Genomic DNA, 20,353 nt, shown 5'->3' on the forward strand with positions numbered 1-20,353 from the left:
GCTTTGAGAGTCACAATAGAGGGGGATGCAGTGGTGAGGGTAGGTTCTGGGTAGAGTTGAGGCCTTTCAACAATCAGTAGCTTTTCCCTGGGGCTAATTTGTGAAGAAAAAAAAAAAGAACAAACTCACAGAACCCAGCCTGGAGCCATTCTCAGGGTGTTTGTTTTTCAATTGCTTGTTGAGGCTGCTAGAGGGAGGGGCAGCCTCTGGCTCTGGTTACCCAGGGAGGAAAGCCACTCCAATGGCTGGCGCCTGAGCTGGGTGACTTTTCCCTAGATGGAGCTGAGTCTGGCTGGTCACTTCGCCGTTAAGTTCTTGTGACCTGCTAAATGACTCGTTTTATTCCAAGGCCTGGGTTGGAGCTGGCAGCTCCTCCGAGCTTTGTCGGTATCCAAGATGGAGATCACTGGTGCTGGCGGGGGAGGGGTGGCCTTCCCTCCTCTGCTCCCTGAGAAGGAGTGAAGATGTCGGGCTTCTACTCACGCTGAGTCTTGGATCCTGGGTTGTCTCTGGTCTGCAAACTGCAGGATGAAGCTGTCTGCTCCTTGTCGGTTCTTGCTGGTGTTGAGTAGAATCCGCTCGCCCGCTGCGTCTGGCTCCTTCGTCCCGGACTCTCTGTGTGAGCGCTCAGGTATGGCTTCGGTCTCCGCCGCTTGCGACCCTGCCGCTGCCGCCGTGGCAGCTGCTGGTGAGCGCTCAGATGTGTCTTTTTTGCCTTGGCTTCCCTCTCTTGTCTAACTCTCTGTCCTGTGATGGCACACTTGGACTTAGGACTGTTCACTGGAACTCTAAAACTGCTTTCTATGCGAGAGCTTGTTCAGATTCCAGCTTCTCCTCTGCCATCTTCCGCCGTCCCTATGTTTCATTTCTATAATGTATTAGAGCTAAAATGATACTCTTAAGCTTAAGGGTATTTTTAATATATATCCTTATTTTTAGAACATTTTATTTTATTAGAACATTTATCAGAATGTTTTTAGAAATCTTCCTTACAAAGTAAAATACCACATACTTTTGATAAGGCAGAAGCTATATTACTACAGCAAATTAGTAATCTCCTTCTCACATAAATACATGTATAGTTAGACTGTCATGTTTGTATGGGGACAAATCTTGATCTACTGAAGGAGATTATGTGTGTTTTTGTGTGTGCGTGTGCCTACCTATGTGAAGGTGTTGCGGATCTGCTCGCTAATAGCTGAAAAGGAAGACCAATCAGAACAGATACAAAATATCTTTATTGAAATTTGAATAACCATATTATTGGCCCTACATCTTATTTCAAGGGGGCATTTTCTCTCTTTACTCATGTTGTTCTGTGACTTGAATTCTGTATTTTACTCCACAGTACTCCACTGAACCATACTTGAAGTAGGCCTACCTTGGTGAAGAGGATAGATGATGCAATAGTTCTTTGGTGGCAAAAGCCCTCTGTAGTTTCATAGGAGTTGTGGGTTCTTTCTGGCCTTCAATCTGAATCTTATGAATTCATATGATTAAACTAGATGGATACCAACTCTAATGTCCTTGGTCTGTCTTGGTGTATAAGTGAGAGTGTCAAAACCAGATGGTTTGGGAAAGCTTTGGTCATACAACAGGAAAAAATAATCTGGAAACTGATTATTGAATGTGTTTGGAAAAGCTCACAGAATATTTTGAGCAAGAAGCCAGTCACCAACACTTAAGATTTAAATAAGGAACTTGAAAACTGGATATCTGATAGGTAGCCTAAATAGTTACCAAGAAGAGTATGAAAATGCTCCGAGGACACATGTAACCTTTTCATATAAGAAAGTTGATTGAAGATGATGTTCATTATATAACAGAGTTTTTCCTACATTTACTAAAAGCATCTTTTACTTGACTGGGTCTTGGGAAGAGTTATGTCTCCCTTTGAAAATGGATAGGCTCTACGAGGTACAGTGATTTAGGCTAGAAATCTTAGCTACTGAGGAGAAAATCAGAAGGACTGCAGTTCAAGATCAGCTTAGGCAAAAAGTTAGCAAGCTAGATACACCAATGTCATCTCAGCTACACAAATATAAACAGGAAGCTATGACCTGGACATCCCAGGTAAAAAGGGAGAGCTTATATGTAAAATTAAAAAAGCAAAATGACTGGAATTGTGGTTCAAGTGGTATAGTACATACCAAGCAAGCAAAAGACCCCTAAGTATAAACAAACAAACAAAAAGGCTTAAGTACTGCAAAGAATATAGAATTATTTGCTTTATATTTTTCTATTGGATCTAATTTTTTCTGTCACAGACACACACAGTCATATCCATATTATATATACACAAGAGAGGTATATTCTTTTTAAATTCATTTTGTTGCATGCTAAATAAAAATAAGTAAATAGGCACCTAATAACTCTCTTCAGTCTCATGGGGGGGTGTAAGAACACTCTACAAACCACATATTCATAATTCTCCATAGGAGGCATTCACACATGATTAGGACAAGAAAAGGGCTGCCACAGCTTCATGAAGCAGCCAGTGAGCACAAGAATGGGCTACATGAAGCTACAGGGAGGTTATTGCTATAAATTGAACTGATGTCCTGGACTAGAGAGTGGAAAATTAAGTTTTGTAAGTAGAGGAGCTATGATTATAATGGAAGGTAAATGTCAGGAGGGGAATTTGGGTTGGAATGAACAAAAAGAGCAAAGAGTAGAAAGGTTGTTGAAGGATAACCAATTTGTAATAAACCCCATGAAAATACATGCACTTTTGTTATAAAAATTGACATAATGAATATAGCCTAAATGAAAAGGATGTTTTATTCTTGTTACTTAGTGGCCAAGTATAATTTCTCAGCAAGCAGGGACAGAATATGGAGTTTTTGTGCTATGATTTCCAATTCATTTATTTTATTCTATCAAAGGATTTGATCCAATACAAAGCAAGAAGTTATATGTACTATGGATAGCAATGACATTACTATTTCTAGTAAAGGAAAGAAGCATCAGTAAGGTTGCCATGGAAACAGACTAGTGTCCAATTAATTTACTGATAGAAATTCTTAATGAATATCTAGCAAAGGTCTATTCCAACATTTTAGTTATAACTTTCTAAAACGGTCTGGGATATTTATTCTGCTTTAAAAAATAAAACTAAGTATTCAGTACAGTAGCACACAAAAGTTTTTGTTTCTTTTTTTTATTGTGAAAATACCATACAGAGGGGTTACAATTACATGGGCAATATAATGAATATCAAGCATTGTTGCCTCCTCCTTTGTTTCCACTTCCCATTCTTCCCATTTCCCACTCCCCCCTAACTTCCCACACTGGCCAAAGTTGTAAAGTTCGTTTTCGAAAAAATGACTTGTACATCTCATTGTTGCAATGGATCCACCTGCATCCCTATTTAAATGATTTGTTTTTTCCCTTCCTGTCCACAAATTATACCAACATCAAATACAATGAAAGCAGAGATTATACTGTGGGGGAGGGACATACAAAGCAACAAAGAAATCATCTTGTAAATATGTTAGTAACAATCCCAAGGAAGAAAAAAAACATTTGAATACTTATCTTGGGATTCATTTCACCTAACATCAACTTATCCGATCTTTTCTGTTTGTCTCAGACATATTTGAGTTATTGCAAATAAGGGAAACCATGGGACCAATGTTTCTTTGGGCCTGGCTTACTTCACTTAATATAATTTTTTCCAAGTCTTTCCATTTCCTAACAAATGAGGCAATGTCTTTCCTTCTGATGGAGGCATAGAATTGCATTGTGTATATATACCACATTTTCTTGATTTGTTCATCTACTGAAGGGCATCTGGGTTGGTTCCATATCTTAGCGATGGTAAATAATGCTGCAATAAACATAGTTGTGCTGGTAGCTTTAGTATGGTCTTGTTTGTGATCATTCGGGTAAATGCCCAAAAGTGGGATTTCTGGTTCATAGGAGAGCTCTATGTGGAGTCTTTTGAGGAACCTCCATACTACTTTCCAAAGTGGTTGAACAAGTTTACACTTCTACCAACAATGGAGTAGGGTTCCCTTCTGTCCACATCCCCTCCAGCATCTGTTGTATTAGAGTTCTTGATTATAGCCATTCTAACTGGGGTGAGGTGGTATCTCAGTGTTGTTTTGCATTTCTTTTATGGATAGAGAGTTTGAACGTTTCTTCATGTGTCTTTTGGCCATCCTTTCCTCTTCAGAGAAGTTCCTCTGTAAGTCTTTAGCCCACTTATTTATCAGGCAGTTGTTTCTTTGACGATGTGTTGTTGGGGGATTTAATTTTTTGAGTTCCAAGTATATTTTAGATAAGAGACCCTTGTATGTTGTATGGCCAGTGAAGATCTTCTCCCAATCCGTGGGCTTTCTATTGATCTTGCTAGCTATGTCCCTTGCCATGCAGAAGCTCTGCAATTTCATGCAATCCCATGTGTCCAACCTTTCTTTGATTTGTTGTGTTTCTAGGTCTCTCTGTGCCAAGGAGACCTAGGGTTTCTCCTATTCCATAGTGGTAAAACCTCCCATGCTCCTAGATTGGAAGGATCAATATCATGAAAATGGCAATACTTCCCAAGGCTATCTAAAAATTGAATGCAATACCTATCAATATTCCAACCTTATTCTTCAAGTAAATACAAGAGGCAATCCAAAAATTCATATGGAACAATACAAGACCCTGAATAGCAAAAAACATCCTTAACAGAAAGAACAGTGCTGGAGGAATATCAATACCAAATTTCAAACTCTACTACAAAGCCATACTAATCAAAACATCTTTGGTACTGGCACAAGAATAGCCCTCAGGACCAATGGAATAGAATTGAAAACCCAGAAATGAACCTAAAGATGTATAGCCGTCTAATCTTCGATAAGGGAGCTAAAAAAAATAGAATGGAAGAAAGACAGCCTCTTCAGTAAATGGTACATGTAGTAGAAAACCAAAGCTAGATCCTTATATATCACCCTGCACCAAAATCAACTCCAAATGGATCAAAGACCTCGGAGTCAAAGCAGACACCCTGAAAACATTACAGTTTTTGTTTCTTTTTACCAAAAATCCAGAAATGTGTTTCAGGATCATTATAACAACATGACCTACCAGAGTGATCTTGCAAGGTCACCAACCAGGGATCAGATTTTTTATGGAATCATCTCCCTGGTAAATTAACTATATTTGAATCCTTATTTCAGTTCCTGCTTTTTGAGAAAGACAAATTAAGTTAACCTTGGTCTCAGTTTGAGGTAGGGCTGAAAAACAAAGTCAAATTTCTTAAATACTAACAACTTTTAGTGATAATTTTCCCAACACAAAAATTTTGGGAACAATTGGTAAATTCATTTTTAAATCATACCTAAGAAAGTCATTTGCCTTTAGATGGCAATTAAAATACATAGTAAGTGTTTATTTGTGCTACTTAAAACATAATTTGCTTTGTAATCTTTTCATAGTCTACACAGCTATTTTAGGAATTGTCTCATCAATACAAACTTTTTAAGACATAGAAAATGGGGCTGGGAAGGTGGCTCAGTGGTAGAGTGCTTGCCTTGCATGAATGAGGCCTTGGGTTCAATTCCTTAATACCACATAAGCAGAAAAAGCAGTAGAGCACTTACCTTGAGCTGAAGAGCTGTCGGACAGAACCCAGGCCCAGAGTTCAGGCCCCACAACCAACAGAAAAATAATTAAATAAATAAAATATTTTGGTAAAATGATGCAAACTCTTTTCCCACTAATTTATAGCAACCACTATTAAACATAATTATATAGATGGTTGTTTCTACTATATCCATTTCATATTTATAGGTATAAACCAGTATGAATCTCAAAGACCAGTATTTGATATATATTAGAGACAACCAATGAGGAAAGCATGTGTTTAATTTGCTCCCAGCTGAAGAATAAGCCATGTATAAGTTCATCCTTTCTTTGCAATTTATGTGTTTAGTTCAACAAATAAAATATTTAATGAATCACACAATTGGGAGGACATTAGAAGGAGATAATTTATTATAGATAATTATTATATTACAAATGATCACAGATATAAAGTTCAAATCAAGTTATATATAGTTGAGGAAACTTATTTTTGACAGTAGTGGGGTTTGAACTCAGAGCTTCAAGCTTCTTAGTCAAGTAAATTACCACTTGAACCACACCTTCAGCCCTCTTCTGCTTTATTTTTCTGGTAGGGTTTTGTGATTTTTGCCTGGTATTGGCTTTGGACTGTGATCGCACCTATGCCTCTGGTGTAGCTAGCTAGAATGACAAGTATGTGCCACTGCACCTAGCCCAGTGGGGGGGAAATTCAGTAATGGGTGTTGGTGTATGGAATTAAGCTTTACATAAAGCAATGTATGGTGTGGATAAAACATGACATACTCAAAATGCTTGAAAATATCTGTTGAATAAATTGATGGATGATTAGATGAATAAAAGACAATGGCTGGAAGCTGGACACTGTGGTCCATAATCCTAGCATTTTGGAAGGTAAGGATTTATAGCATCACATTTAAGGACCAGCTCAGACTGCAAATTAATGAGACCCTCATTTTAATCTTTAAAGCTGGGCATGGTTTTATGCCTCTCTCCCATCACAGCTACAGGGAAGAGTAAGTAGGAGAATTGGGGTCCTGGCCTGCACTCTGGGTAAAAATGCTAGCCCCTCTTCAAACAATATCAAACTCAAAAATGGCTGAAGATGTGACATAAATCAAACCCTGGTACTGTGAGAGAAAAAGAAAACGAAAACAGAAAAGAAAAACTATTGAAAGAGAAGGCATTTAAGCTAGGGAGAGCAGATCTACTTTTTCATATGTATTATTTCTCCTGATGATCAGTATATTTGTTTTCTATTGTTCATAACAAATTACAACAAAGGTACTTCTTTTTTGTGTTCACAAAAGCTACCACCACGACTATGTGTATTGCAGCATTATTTACCATAGCTAAGATATGGAACCAACCCAGATGCCCCTCAGTAGATGAATAGATCAAGAAAATGTGGTATATATAAACAATGGAATTCTATGCCTCCATCAGAAGGAATGACATTGCCCCATTTGTTAGGAAATGGAAAGACTTGGAAAAAATTCTATTAAGTGAAGTAAGCCAGGCCCAAAGAAACATTGGTCCCATGGTTTCCCTTATTTGCAATAACTAGAATATGTCTGAGACAAGCAGAAAAGGTCAGATAAGTTGAAGTTTGGTGAAATGAACCCCAAGATAAGTACTCAAATGTTTTTTTTTCTTCCTTGGGATTGTTTCTAACATATTTACAAAATGGTTTCTTTGTTGCTTTGTATGTCCCTCCACCACGGTATAACCCCTGCTTTCATTGTATTTGATGTTGGTATAATTTGTGGAGGGTAAGAGAAAAAACAAATTGTTTAAATAGGGATGCAGGTGGACCCATTGCAACAATGAGCTGTACAAGCCATTATTTCAAAAAACGAACTTTATCGCTTTGGCCGGGGTGGGGGGGTTGGAGGGGTGGGAAATGGGAAGAGATGGGAAGGGGAAACAAAGGAGGAGGCAACCGTGCTTGATAAGAAATGTACTCATTACCTTGCTCATGTAATTGTAACCCCTCTGTACAGTATTTTCACAATAAAAAAAAATTAAACGCCACTTTTAGCCAGGAAAAAAAAAAGAACTTTTCAAATTATTACCTCACAGTCGTGTGGAGCTGGAATTTAGGCAGAATGTAGCTGAGTTCTCTCATGGGCTCACTCAGAGAACAGAAGCTGGCTGGAGCTGTTGTTGCCTCTGAGGAGCCAAGAGTTCTTCTAGGATGTGTGGTAGCTGGCAAAATTCCCTGTCTTGCAGATGTAGGACCTACCTCTATTTTGTGTGTTGATTTGTTTTCTGTCAGTGGTTGCAGCCAGCATAAAGAGGCTGTCCTCAGTTTCCTGCCACATGGTCTTCTCCAAAACACCGCACCTTTTATCTCCAGTCTAGCGAGAAAGCTCACTCTTCTGTTGCTAATCTGAGGTCTTACATAACACTTTACAGAACCTGATCCTGGGGTAACTTTCTTACCATAGTCCCAGTCAAGAGAAAGAAGTTAATAGGCATGTGCACCATGGAACATGAACCTTGGAACATCTGCATAATGCACCAAAGCTACAAGAAAGCAACATCTGCACATCCAAGTATATCTGACAAAGTATAGTGTGTAAGGGATTCTCTACTAAGTTTGAATCTGCTATTTATGTTCGTCAGTATTAATAGAGCACAATAGTATGAAAAGCAAAATGTTTACATGTTTAACTTCACAAATATGTAAGCTTCTTTTAAAACCCTTTAGGGTAGAGCAAAGTACTAAAACTGAATAAATTTTAATACCAGTAATATTTAAAGGGTGAAGATTTTCCAGTGAAGTAAATGGAAAATAAAGTGTAAAGCATCTTGTTATCATATTAGTGAATGCTCTTTATTGTGTTATCTGGTACTTGTGCTCTATTTTCTACAAAGTGAACCAGAAAATTTCACAAGCAAATTATTTGCATTTAAAGTAATTATTGAACATTTTTCTTTGAATAGTTTCTAAAGAAATTGAAACTATGTTTTTAGAAGTTATGTGAACATCAAGGTCAAAATAACTGCCAATAGGAAAAGATGAACTGGAATGCAAACGTCTAAGTAGTTTGTATGGATACTGCACAGATAATTACTAATTAAGTATTTTACAAAGGAGTTGCCATCTAACAAAGCAGTTCATAAATACAGTTTACCTTGTTCAATGCCACCTCTTTCAACCTTCTCACCCATCCCACCCCTTCCTTTCCTCTTCTTAATTTTGTAGAATATGCATTGGATACTTGGCTGCTTTCTCTCCCCTGCCCCCGTTTCTTCTCATTTTTTTTCTCCATTCTGCTTGACCACATCCCACCCTGCCACACACTTGCTTCCTGGTGTTTTAGTTCGTTAAAAGTTGACTTTGCTTTCTAAGGCATTACACTGTTTGAATTCTCCCTTGAATCTGCCATATTTCAGTTAATATATTTGTCTACACTCCAAAGAGAGGCAGAAATGATGTCTACTAGCAATATACTACAATAAATGGTCTGAGGAAAAGTAGTGACAAATCAGTAAGTGGAGAAAGAATAGAATGCATTAAGTCTTTAGGCAGTGTTTTCTTTGACAAAATGGAGTAATGAGTTTATATAACAACACATGCCATGTCAGATTCAAGAAGATGAGATCAATAAAGATCCATCCCTTTGTTGTCTATAGCTGTATTGAGAAGAAAGGAGAAAGAGTTAAGGCTTCAGAGATGATGTTGAGAACAAAATGAGAATATTGGACATGATATAAACATCAATATCTTTATTTTATTTTTGTTGGTCGTGGGGCTTGAACTCTGGCCCTGGGTGCTGTCCCTCAGCTCTACAGATCAAGGCTAGCTCTCTACCACTTGAACCACAGTGCCACTTCCAGTTTTCTGAGTGGTTTATTAAAAATAAGAGACTCAAGGACTTTCCTGCCCGGGCTGGCTTTGAGCCTTAATCTTCAGATCTGAGTAGCTAGGATTACAGGTGTGAGGCACCAGCGCCCGGCTAACATCATAATTTTAGCAATAGAATTCTAGAACATTGAAGTGAGAAGGATCATAGATATCATTTAATAATAAAACTTACCTTAAAGGTCACAGCTAGAAGCTAGAAGGACCATAGATATCATGTAATAATATAACATACCTTAAAAGTCACTGCTAGGGGCCAGCTAATTTTTACTTTCCTATGCAAAGGAAACCACTGGCTTATCAACCTAAAGATGTAGCCTACAATCTATTAGGACATAGAAAATGGTATTTGTCTGGGATGAAACTCTCTGATTGGCCATTGCACTGATAGACTTAGTACCATCTATGCATTCTTCACACACATAGGAATATGAAATATGGAGAGACCAAGAGCAATTTAAGAACTAGATCAGCTGGGAGCTGGTGCTCATAACTGCAATCTTTAGCTACTCCAGAGGCTGAAATTGAGACTTGAAGACAAGCCTGGGCTAGAAACTCCATAAGACTCTTATCTCCAATTAATTACCAAGAAAGCCAGAATTGGAGCTATGGCTCAAGTGGTACAGTGTTAGCCTTGAGCAAAATGTTCTGGGACAGTACCCAGGACCTCAGTTCAAGCCCCAGTACTGGCATTAAAAACAAAGAAATATAAAAAAGTAGGTCAGAGTTTTGCTAAAAGCATTAATTATGTTCATGAAACACTTTCCATTTATTATCATGCATTTTCCTCAGATAGATTTTTATCAAATGAGAATGTCTTTATAATTTGTTATTTTTCAGTATCCTTTTAGATAGTACTTGGCAGATTTCTCAACTTAACTTGTACTCAAAATATCTAATGAAATCCTTAAGAAGGTACAAAAGTCAACTGACTATGGTGATCAGATTATAGAGAGTACAATAACTAGGAAGACAGAAGCAAACAGATGATGATGGAGTACAGAGAGATGGCCACTAAGCATGTAGGCTTTTTGCTTAAACCCTGTTATTTCTTCACCTAAAAAGTACAGCAGATAGCCGGGCAGCGGTGGCTCATACCTGTAATCTTAGATACTCAGGAGGCTGAGATTTGAGGATCACAGTTCAAAATCAGCCAGAGCAGGAAAGTCCTGGGAGACTCTTACCTCCTAGTAACCACTAGAAAAGAGCAAGTGGTACTGTAGCTCAAGTGGTAGAGTGTTAGCCTTGAGCTGAAGCTCTGAGGTTCAGCACCCAGGCCGAGTTCAAGCCCTATGACCTACACCCCCCCCAAAAAAAAAGTGAAGCAGAGAAGCAGTTGGAGTATATAGATATATAGAGACACTCAAACTTTGAACTTTTATAATAAATGTGTCCTGAAAAAGAAATTAAAGATAAGGCAATAACAATTCATTTAATAATGCCGAATCAAATATAGTGTGGACAGTTTGAATATACACTAAATATTTCCATATATTTTAAGTATTTCTTTCAAGTATACATTAATTAAACACTGGGAGAAATAGAATACAATTATATCTGCATCTAGGTATCTATCCTCTCTCCCATAATTTGTCTAATCCTCCAGTGAAAGAAACTGTTATTTTGCTTTCCTAGTAATAGTATTTTTTGTTTTTTCTCCTTTGTCACTGTCTTTGTTTTCTGTACCTTTTGTCTTGTATGTAAGTTTATCTGGGGGGGGGGGCGGTAAGGGAAACACAGAAATGGTAGGACAAAGGGTGAACAAATGCAGCAGTGATTCTCACTAGACACTATGTTTGAGAGGAAATCTACAACTTGTGGGTTGTTCAGGAGGGAGAAATGAGGAGAAAATGTGGGAAGAGGTGACACTGTTGAACAATGTACTACCTGCTTTATTTAACTGTAACCTCTCTATACATCACATTTACAATATAGTAACATTCTTAAAAGACAAAGCCAGCAGAGGGCGCTAAGTTCCTGAGTAGTTTGCTGAAGCAGCCAAGGTCCGGTACAACAGAACACTGTTCTTACTTTGCAGTCCACAGTGCTAAAACCAGATGACACAACAGCTCATGGCAGAGATCACAGCACAAATGTTTCAGTAAAAAAAAGTATCAAAAGAAAATAGTATTTTAAAAGAAGTAAATATCACACACACACACACACACACACACACACACACACACACATACACACGGAGGCTTCAGAATTTGAGAAGATTGTAGGATTTTCTGTGCAGAGAGTAGTTGCCAGCTGCCACCCCTCTGAAGAGGAACAACTAAGATCTGGGCTACAGGTGACAACTGAATGCAGGGGCCGTTTAGTGGATACACAACTCTTTTAGCCACAGGACCCTAGCATCTTGAAATTCTCCCTCATTTTTAATAGTACTACATGCTGCATTTCAAGTCTCTATTGTGTGTAGGACATTACTTTGAGAGTTGTTGTACACTCCTTGCCATGGCAATGTGGCAGGGTGTGAGGACACACCTTATGATAAGCCTGGCTGGGAGGCCTGCAGGGAGGGGCCTGGGCTTCCCGCCCTGCCGCCAGCATTCTCCCAGGGTTAGTCTAATCATAAAATGAACATGCATTATTGTCTGCCTCATTAGCACTGGGTGGGAATCTCTAAAATCACAACCCTCTCAGGACAGAGTGCTTTAAATATCTACCCGGTGAGAGAAAGGAGGTCCTTGTAAAGCATTTGACTTTGACCTCTCCTTCACCACCTGGATGGATAAAGGTAATAAACAGTTTGAAGGGGGGTTGGGGATGGCCTTGGGGAGTGGGCAGGACCACAGAGAAAAAGAAATTTCAGGGAAAGAAAAATATCTCTTTTCACCCTGGCTGCCAAATTAAAGTGGGCCCAATGTAGAGAAAGGGAGAAAATATTATATTAAATGATATTCAGGGCTTTGGATGATGATACTTAAAGCACAGGTTTTAGTTTCTGAACTGGATCTTAAGCAGACTTAGAGAAATAAGCAAAATGACCATGCACTACAGGTTTCAAACTAGTCAATGGTATGTTTTCTTTCAATAATTTCATAGAGTTCATGGGCTGAATTTTGAAACTGCTCAATTTATAAATTAACTTACTCACAAACCTCAGAATGTGACTGTGGTTGGGGATTTATGATCTTTAAAGAGATAATTAAGGTAAATATGGTTTTTAGTGGGGGGACCTAATATAACTTTAACAAAAAGAAATTTAGGGCACAGGAAGGCACACAGTAAAAACCAGGTGAAACCAGGGTAAAAATGCTTACCTCCCAGATAAGATGAAAAACACTGGCCAGGAGAAATCAACTCAACCAGCAGTTGGATGTTGGACTTCTGGCCCATTACAAAATAAGTATCTGTTGTTTGTACTACACGACTCTGACAACTTTGTTTTGACAGTTCTCTAAAACTAAGGCAATAGGGACAACAAAAGCAGAGTCATTATGATGACTCAAGAATCTCTAGAAGGTACAATAATCATCAGATCCACAAGAGGGAGTGGAGAGTACTCTTGGAACTTAAAAATCTGGGCAAAAATCACCTTTCAGGATTTTTTATGCTTTTGACTACATCATAACATAAAATAGTACTAAAATAGATCATAATGTTATGTGTTTAGACAACATAAACACCAAATATAAAAGAATGTTCAAAACACTATAAATTATTGAATGTACAATTATATAAAGATTTCTCCTTATACACTAAATACTTAAGTTGGTATGTAGCTTTAGGAATATTAATGAAATGTCACAGTAATCAAGCGTAACGTCTATGAAATACATTACACCTGATTTTCGTTTACAGGTCATCATGTTGTGTTCTTAATGGTAACTTCCTATTTCCTAAATAATGGGAGGAAGGGCACAGTAATCATTTTCCACTGCTTCTACTCACCTTAGTTAACCTCACAACAGGGACTTTGAATCAATTGTCATTAACTGTTATTTTTAAGTGGAGAAACTGAAAACATATTGTAAATCTGAGATTTGTGTGATTCAATGTTTTTTAAGAGTATTGGTTCTACCTTGGATCTTATAGTTAATAACTGTAGTAGAGTATAGAAACTTGTATGGCATATGAATAGTTTCCTTTTTTTGGTAAAAAAAAGCAAAGAATTGAGAGTTTGCTAATGAGAAAATCAATTCATATGGTCATCAATGTGTAATAATTTAATCTAAGTTATAGTCCTTCATTGGTAAGCAAGTTTGCATTATAGCCAGACATAAAGGTTTTACCGATAACACCAGAGAATGGGAAGGCTGGTGCTGGGAGCTACATGTCCCACCGGAGACAATCTTCATGTGTATTGTAACATGCAATAGCAGCCATAGGGGACAATTACTTCCTCAGAAAATCAGGGAAGCATTTGAGGTTGTCCCCACAGTTTAAGGAACTTAGGAGTAGTGAATCTAGAGAGGAGATAGTAGAAGATGAAGTCAGGAAACTCATAAGATGTAAGAACTTCTCAGCTCCGTGGTCCACAGCGTGGACACAGGCAGGCAGGCATACATTCTACTGAACTCCTGTCCAGTTCTTTAGGAACTGGGTATTTTATCAAAGCAGGAATCAACATTCAGCTCTAAAACCTGGGATTAGCTCCTGGTTTGGAAAACAGTAACTATTGATAACCAAATGCTATCTGAATACCTGGTCATCTGCAAGTACTTCCTGTACACTGTTTCAGTATACTCAAAATGAGTTCCATGAGCCATGGCTCACAACCGGATATTAAAAACTGCAGATAAAATGTAAGGGAGATAAAATAAATAAATAATGGAAATCGAATCTAAATTTCCTGATCAAATCGAAGACAGACTTGTACTACCATGCTGTGAATTTTTATTATTAAAAGGAATAAGAAATGGTCAAGTATAAAAGTGAGATCTTTATCATATACAAAAACAAATAAATTTTGATTTTACATTTTGCCAACAAGTAATGAAGGTTATTTACAGATTTCTTTGTTCAAGATAAAGCTACTTATATGACAAGACAATTAGCAAATATTTCCAGCACAAAGGTTAAAGATAATTTCAAGTGTCAGTAATATATGAAAGTATCCACACTAAGTTTAACATGAAATAAAATATAGTTACCATTTGAATTTTCTAACAATGAGTCTATAATCTTGGATATCCTGATTAACATACCCTGGCTATCCGGAGAACTGCTGTAATTAAGTTTTGTGAAAACTACATAGGAAAGAGCCTATAACTAACAAGATGCCCAAAGAAGGTAATTCTAAAATCTTCAAAAACTTACCCAGGATATTTAATATTATTTTCAAGATGCAGTTATATTTGAAAGAAATATTTGCTCCAAAATAGCTACCATTATTTCTGTAAGGGTGTAACTGGTCACACAATGTCCAAAACAGGAGCCATCACTTATTTGCTCCATAAGTTTAAAAACACGATTGAAGATTTATAATCCAAATTTTCTGCAGGAAACTAGCAAGTAACAAGCTTCATCAAAATCCTCTAAAAGTTATGTGCTCTCTGTATTTTTGCATTTGAGGGGGGAAAGACAACAGAGGTGAAGCAGCTTTCTCAGGAACACACAGCAGAGGTCACTTGGATTTGTTTCACAAATTTCCCCAGGTAGAACTGCTACCCTGTGACATGCTGAAAAGGAGATACTAATTTGTTTGCTGAATTATGTATTTTCAGGTGTTTTCATACACTGCTGACAAAGAAATCCGAACTGATGACTTGTGCTTGGATGTCTCCAGGCTCAATGGACCTGTGATCATGTTAAAATGCCACCATATGAGAGGAAACCAGCTGTGGGACTATGACGCTGAGGTACAGCGCTACCATTTGCTATCCAATGCTTAACTTTGGTGATGAATGTATAAAACAATTGAATTAAAGCTGGTTTTGCTACAATAAAGTATCGTATCTAAAGCATGAAAAGCCATATCTGATCGTATTAGCAGGGCATACACTAGAAGTACAATATTGCCAAGCTGACCTAGCCATATAAAACATGAATAATCACAGCTGAAATTATCATCTCCATCTATATACTCAGCATAAATTACACAAGGGACAAACTGCTTCTCCAACCAAGGCTCATAGGCAGATGTACACAGAAAACAGTATTGATAGTATGTCTGTGTTTTCAAAGTTTTAATTTGATGCCACTTTAAATCTCTCATACTTACACTTGATGAACTCAAATAAAAATTTGACAGGCTTAACAAGATGTACTCATTATTGAAATGACTATTTCCAATGCTTCTCTACTTTTACCATAGTATTTTTTCATAAAATTACATAAGCCAATTAAACATGTAATCAGCAAAACAGCCCTCATCTATATAGGATACTTTCCTCACAGAAAATACCAGAATTACTAGTAGGAATGTATGGCCAGGCAGTGTGTAAAAATCAGTTCAGCCATCAGATGGAGCTAATAAAAAAGAAATATTTTCCTCTACAAAAGTAGCAGCCTCCAAAACAGCTTCTTGTCTTCCAGTTCTCTTTGCCTAGCAAAATGGACTGGTCATTTGTGCCAAATTTCCAGCATTATTAAATGGTCAGTAATGTGTTTGCAAAAGCAAATGATACAAGTTATGTTTTTGCAAGAGCAAATGATACAAGCTAAATGATACAATAAACATGAACCAATCTCACAGCGGCGGTGTTCCATGAAAGCCTAAAATGTTCTGTATGAATAATATTTTAAATACTAGCCTGCAGAGTTTTGGGCATTACTGACATTTGTACCAATTATTTTCAAAACAGTTGAGAGTTCTTTTTTTATTTCATGACTTTGTAGTTTCTTAAACTGCATACCAGAAATACTTTTATAAATTAATTCTGATAGGATTCCAAACTGATTATGTTGGACTAATTTGGTGACTAACGTATATTCAATATTTCTAGACTCTTGGGACACAACATCTTTCTGGGATGTCATTAAGGACAAACACCCTGAATCATTCTGTGGTGTACCAATGTGATCCACTCCCTCTTTTGCCTTCAACCATTTAGCCACTAGTGGTTTTTTTTCCTCCAGCTATGATTTATTATCATGATACCTTACATTAAATCTACAGGAGAGCTTTCCTCAGTCTTACCTGAGAGCAAATCTAGACCCTTAATAAGTGTTCTCCTCCTTTTCCTGTAAGGAAACTTATAGACCAGTGTACAAAGTACAAGCTCTGCAAACAGTATTTGCTTGAATTTATTGTACAGTACAATGGGTTTCATTATGACATTGCCCCACCTGCATATTGATCTTATTTACCCTCTTTGCCCTCCCCTTTCCTTAGTATTTTATTTTAAAATAAAACTTGTTATTGTACTGAGTTTTGTCCAACAACACCAGACTCCACTGAGATAATGCAAAAACATGAGACTGTCTTTTTCAGGAAGAGGTTTACTTTTTATTGTTGCTAAGATTTTACTTCTGTATAAGACAAGGAATTGTTAATTGCCACAGTAGCACTGTTAATCTTTAAACTTCTATGTAACTCTGTGTGTGTGTGTGTGTGTGTGTGTGTGTGTGAATGTGAGTGTGAGTCCTGTGGCTTGAATTCAGGATCTGGGTACTATCTTTGAGCTTCCTTCAGGTAGCACTCTACCACTTGAATCACAACTGCACTTCCAGCTTTTTGGTCATTAATTGGAGATGAGAGTCTCTAATTGCCCAGGTTGGCTCCAAACTAGGATCATCAGATTTTAGCCTCCTGAGTATCTAGCCTCTGGCATCCAGGACCTATGTAACTTTTGATGGGTCCTAGTCATAACTCAGAGTCCTTCACTTCTAAAATAACTGGTTGGAAATTAACTGCATATTATTGTTTATATTATCTGGTTATTGAATACTAAGCAAGAGGGATAAAATGTAGCTTCATCTAAGATAAAGTAATGGTTTGGGACATCAGTCCTCTCACATGATCAGTGGTTGTGTGCTGCAGTACTTCAGAGCACTTCAGTATCGCTTTGGAGTACACACAAGAAAGCTTTATGATATAAATATTGACAGATTTTATTTTAAGTAAGTAATCTGACATTTATCTCCCACAAGTTAATAATTACATTTCATGATTTAATTCACTCTTATATAAACATGTATGTTCAAAATGAGATGTTCAACTGATCTTATGATGTGATAACTAAATTCAATGTATAATTCATAATATAAAGATATGAGGATGGAACAAATAAGGGAATGTACACCACATTTCTGAATTTAATCATTGGTTTTTATTCCGGTACCAGCTTTAATGTTATTACCTTTAAGCATTTTTACAAAGAGGTTTCAATTTTACAGGTCAATTTATAAATGCAAAGCATTTTGATCAGTATTACCTCCTCCATTGTTCTTTATCTCTCCCATCTTCCAGCATCTTAGGAGGTATATCTCTCATGTCACCACTCACACTTGTCACACCACACTCAGTCTGTCCTTGAAGATAATTTTTTGACACAGTGGTGTTGAACCATGATCTTTTTACTTCTATCTCCCAAGTAACTGGGATTAGGAATGTGTTCAATGGCCCAATCAACTTTGATTGCATTTTTGAAGTCATTAAAAGGGAAATAATTAGTCTGGGCCTGGTGGCTAACTTCTATAATCCTAGCTACTCAGGAGGCTGAGATCTGAGAATCTTAGTATGGAGCCACCCAACCTAGATAAATCTTCAAGATGCTTATCTTCAGAAAACCTGCAGAAAACCAGAAATGGGATCATTGTTCAAGTTGTATGGTACCAACTTGAGCTATAAAGCAGAGAATGATGCCCTTCAGTTCAAGCCTTAATATTGATAAAGAAACAAGGAAAGAAAGAAAGAAAGAAAGAAAGAAAGAAAGAAAGAAAGAAAGAAAGAAAGAAAGAAAGAAAGAAAGAAAGAAAAGAAAGAAAGGAAAGAAAGAAAAAATGAAAGGTAAGAAAGAAAGAGAAGAAATTAAAATAGATAATTTTACCTTTTAATTATTTCCTTTTTCTGTCCAAGAATAAAACATTCTAGGATTAGCAGCATTTCCTGGGAAATAGTTATAAATGTTGAATCCGAGACACTATGCTTAACATACTAGATCCAAGTCTCTGCTTTAACAAAATCCCATGAGTTATTTATACAGTCACTAAAATTTGTTTTAGATTGTGATCAGCTCGCAGTGTTTTCCATTTTCTGTTGTGCATTGCTGGAAAATGTTGCAAAGTTAGGGAAGACATAAATACACTTTGGAAACATGCAAGGCTTGGAATGGGAGCAAAGGATGAGAGGTGCTGAGACCTGAAAACCAAGGCACCGCTTGGTAGCTCTATTCTTATTTTATGACTCGGGATCGTAGACAAATGCTCCTTATTACTATATTTATTCAGTTTTTATCATCTTCTAGCATGGGTGAAATTATTCTTTGGGAAACCTGTGAGGTGGTACAGTTTTCAGGACAAATAAAAATTGGAGGAGTTCAAAGAATTATAGAGGTAAAATGTATCTTAAGTTCTCTCAGTTCAGCCTTTATCAAGCAAAAGCTAAAGCACAAAGATTACCCTGCCAGCAGCAGAGCTAGGATTTAGATCCTAATAAAACTTTCAAAGAAAGCTAGTTATCAGTGCAATTGTGAATCTCCTAGTGTGAATAGCAGAAGTATTCCAGCAACTTATCTCCCACAGTTCTTTCAGCCTTAGTAAGAAAAGACATAAAAAAGGAGCAGAACGGTTAGAATATCCACAGAAAAATGGAAGCAATGTTACAAAGCCTCAAAGTATGGAATCTTCCCAACTACTTTGGTTCTGTATACTTCTCAGGTGAACAAGGAGAGAAGAGAAGGAAATAAAATGAATTAAGGGTTAAAATGGAACTTCTTTTTGACACCTTCCTTATAATGGCCTTATAGAAGAGAGACATAGTTTCACGATTTTTCATAGTAGGAAACTGGAGCAGAGTTTGTCGATATTGTCTGAGTTTGTCCAGCCCAGCTTCTGTCAATCAACCTGACATTTTTCTATTAGCATACATTGCTTCACAAAGTAATTGAAACACTATATGTATAATTACTTGTCATCAATGCAGATGATCTAATAAACTAAATGTGCAATATCACAAATAAATAATTAAATACCAGCAATTATTTGCTGGATTTCTCCTTTCCTAAATCATAGGAAAATAGTTTTATCTCAGTAAACAGAGAGTCATATGACTACTCTATCATGATGGGCTAATTAATATTTTACACTTATATTGACACAACTTAAACACAAAAGAAAAATCTGAATTCATCTTTCAGTTAAATGTTAAACATTATTTCCATGCAAATCGGTTACTGGTCTATTCCATTTTATTCATGTTTCTTATATACTGTTTGAATTTCACAATTATGTTCCAATCTATTTGAAATTTACATTTTTCTGCAATATGTGCACTTAATTACATTTCTTTTTGAACACCCAGGTAGTTACATACAATGTAAGAATTTAATTTTAGGTTAGAACACTTATGCTCAGCAAACACTATGCAACAAAGAAAAAAGGGAAGCAAAATATGATGCTAAAAATGTCTTGTTTTGCATGTGACTGAGAAAATACTTGTTATGAATTCTATATCCATCTGTATGAAATGTTCCTTAGAGCCACAGTACAGGGAAATCTCTTTCCAGCAGGTAAAGTATGTTAGATTGATATTTAATGAAATTACAGAAACATCTATTTAGTCTTTCCTTAACCCATCTCTTTTATTTACATTATCAGAAAGCAGGTAAATGGGAATATAACTTCAAGGTAAGTGACATACAAATGCAGCCTAGCTATGTCCCAATGTAGAATTCCAAATAAAGCCCTAGTGGAATTTACCTTTTGAAAATAGTGTATGTTAGACAAACTAAACTTCCCATATTCCTAATGACCCATATCTTTTGATAGTTAATAGAAATTTCAGTAGTTTAGACTGTGTAC

General features: G+C 36.9%; 1 protein-coding gene across 2 annotated transcripts in view; it reads left to right on the forward strand.

Moving 5' to 3' along the window:
* The window catches only part of Galnt13 (polypeptide N-acetylgalactosaminyltransferase 13), a 490,025-nt gene that overhangs the window by 460,688 nt on the left and 8,984 nt on the right, over window positions 1-20,353 (forward strand). For both annotated transcript variants that reach the window (XM_013028124.1, XM_013028115.1), the window contains one exon: window positions 15,115-15,249. In XM_013028124.1, the coding sequence (XP_012883578.1) occupies window positions 15,115-15,249 (135 nt within the window). The remainder of the gene's footprint in view (window positions 1-15,114; window positions 15,250-20,353) is intronic.

The sequence above is a fragment of the Dipodomys ordii genome, unplaced genomic scaffold, assembly GCF_000151885.1.
Source record: "Dipodomys ordii isolate 6190 unplaced genomic scaffold, Dord_2.0 Scaffold5, whole genome shotgun sequence".
Lineage (NCBI taxonomy): Eukaryota > Metazoa > Chordata > Mammalia > Rodentia > Heteromyidae > Dipodomys > Dipodomys ordii.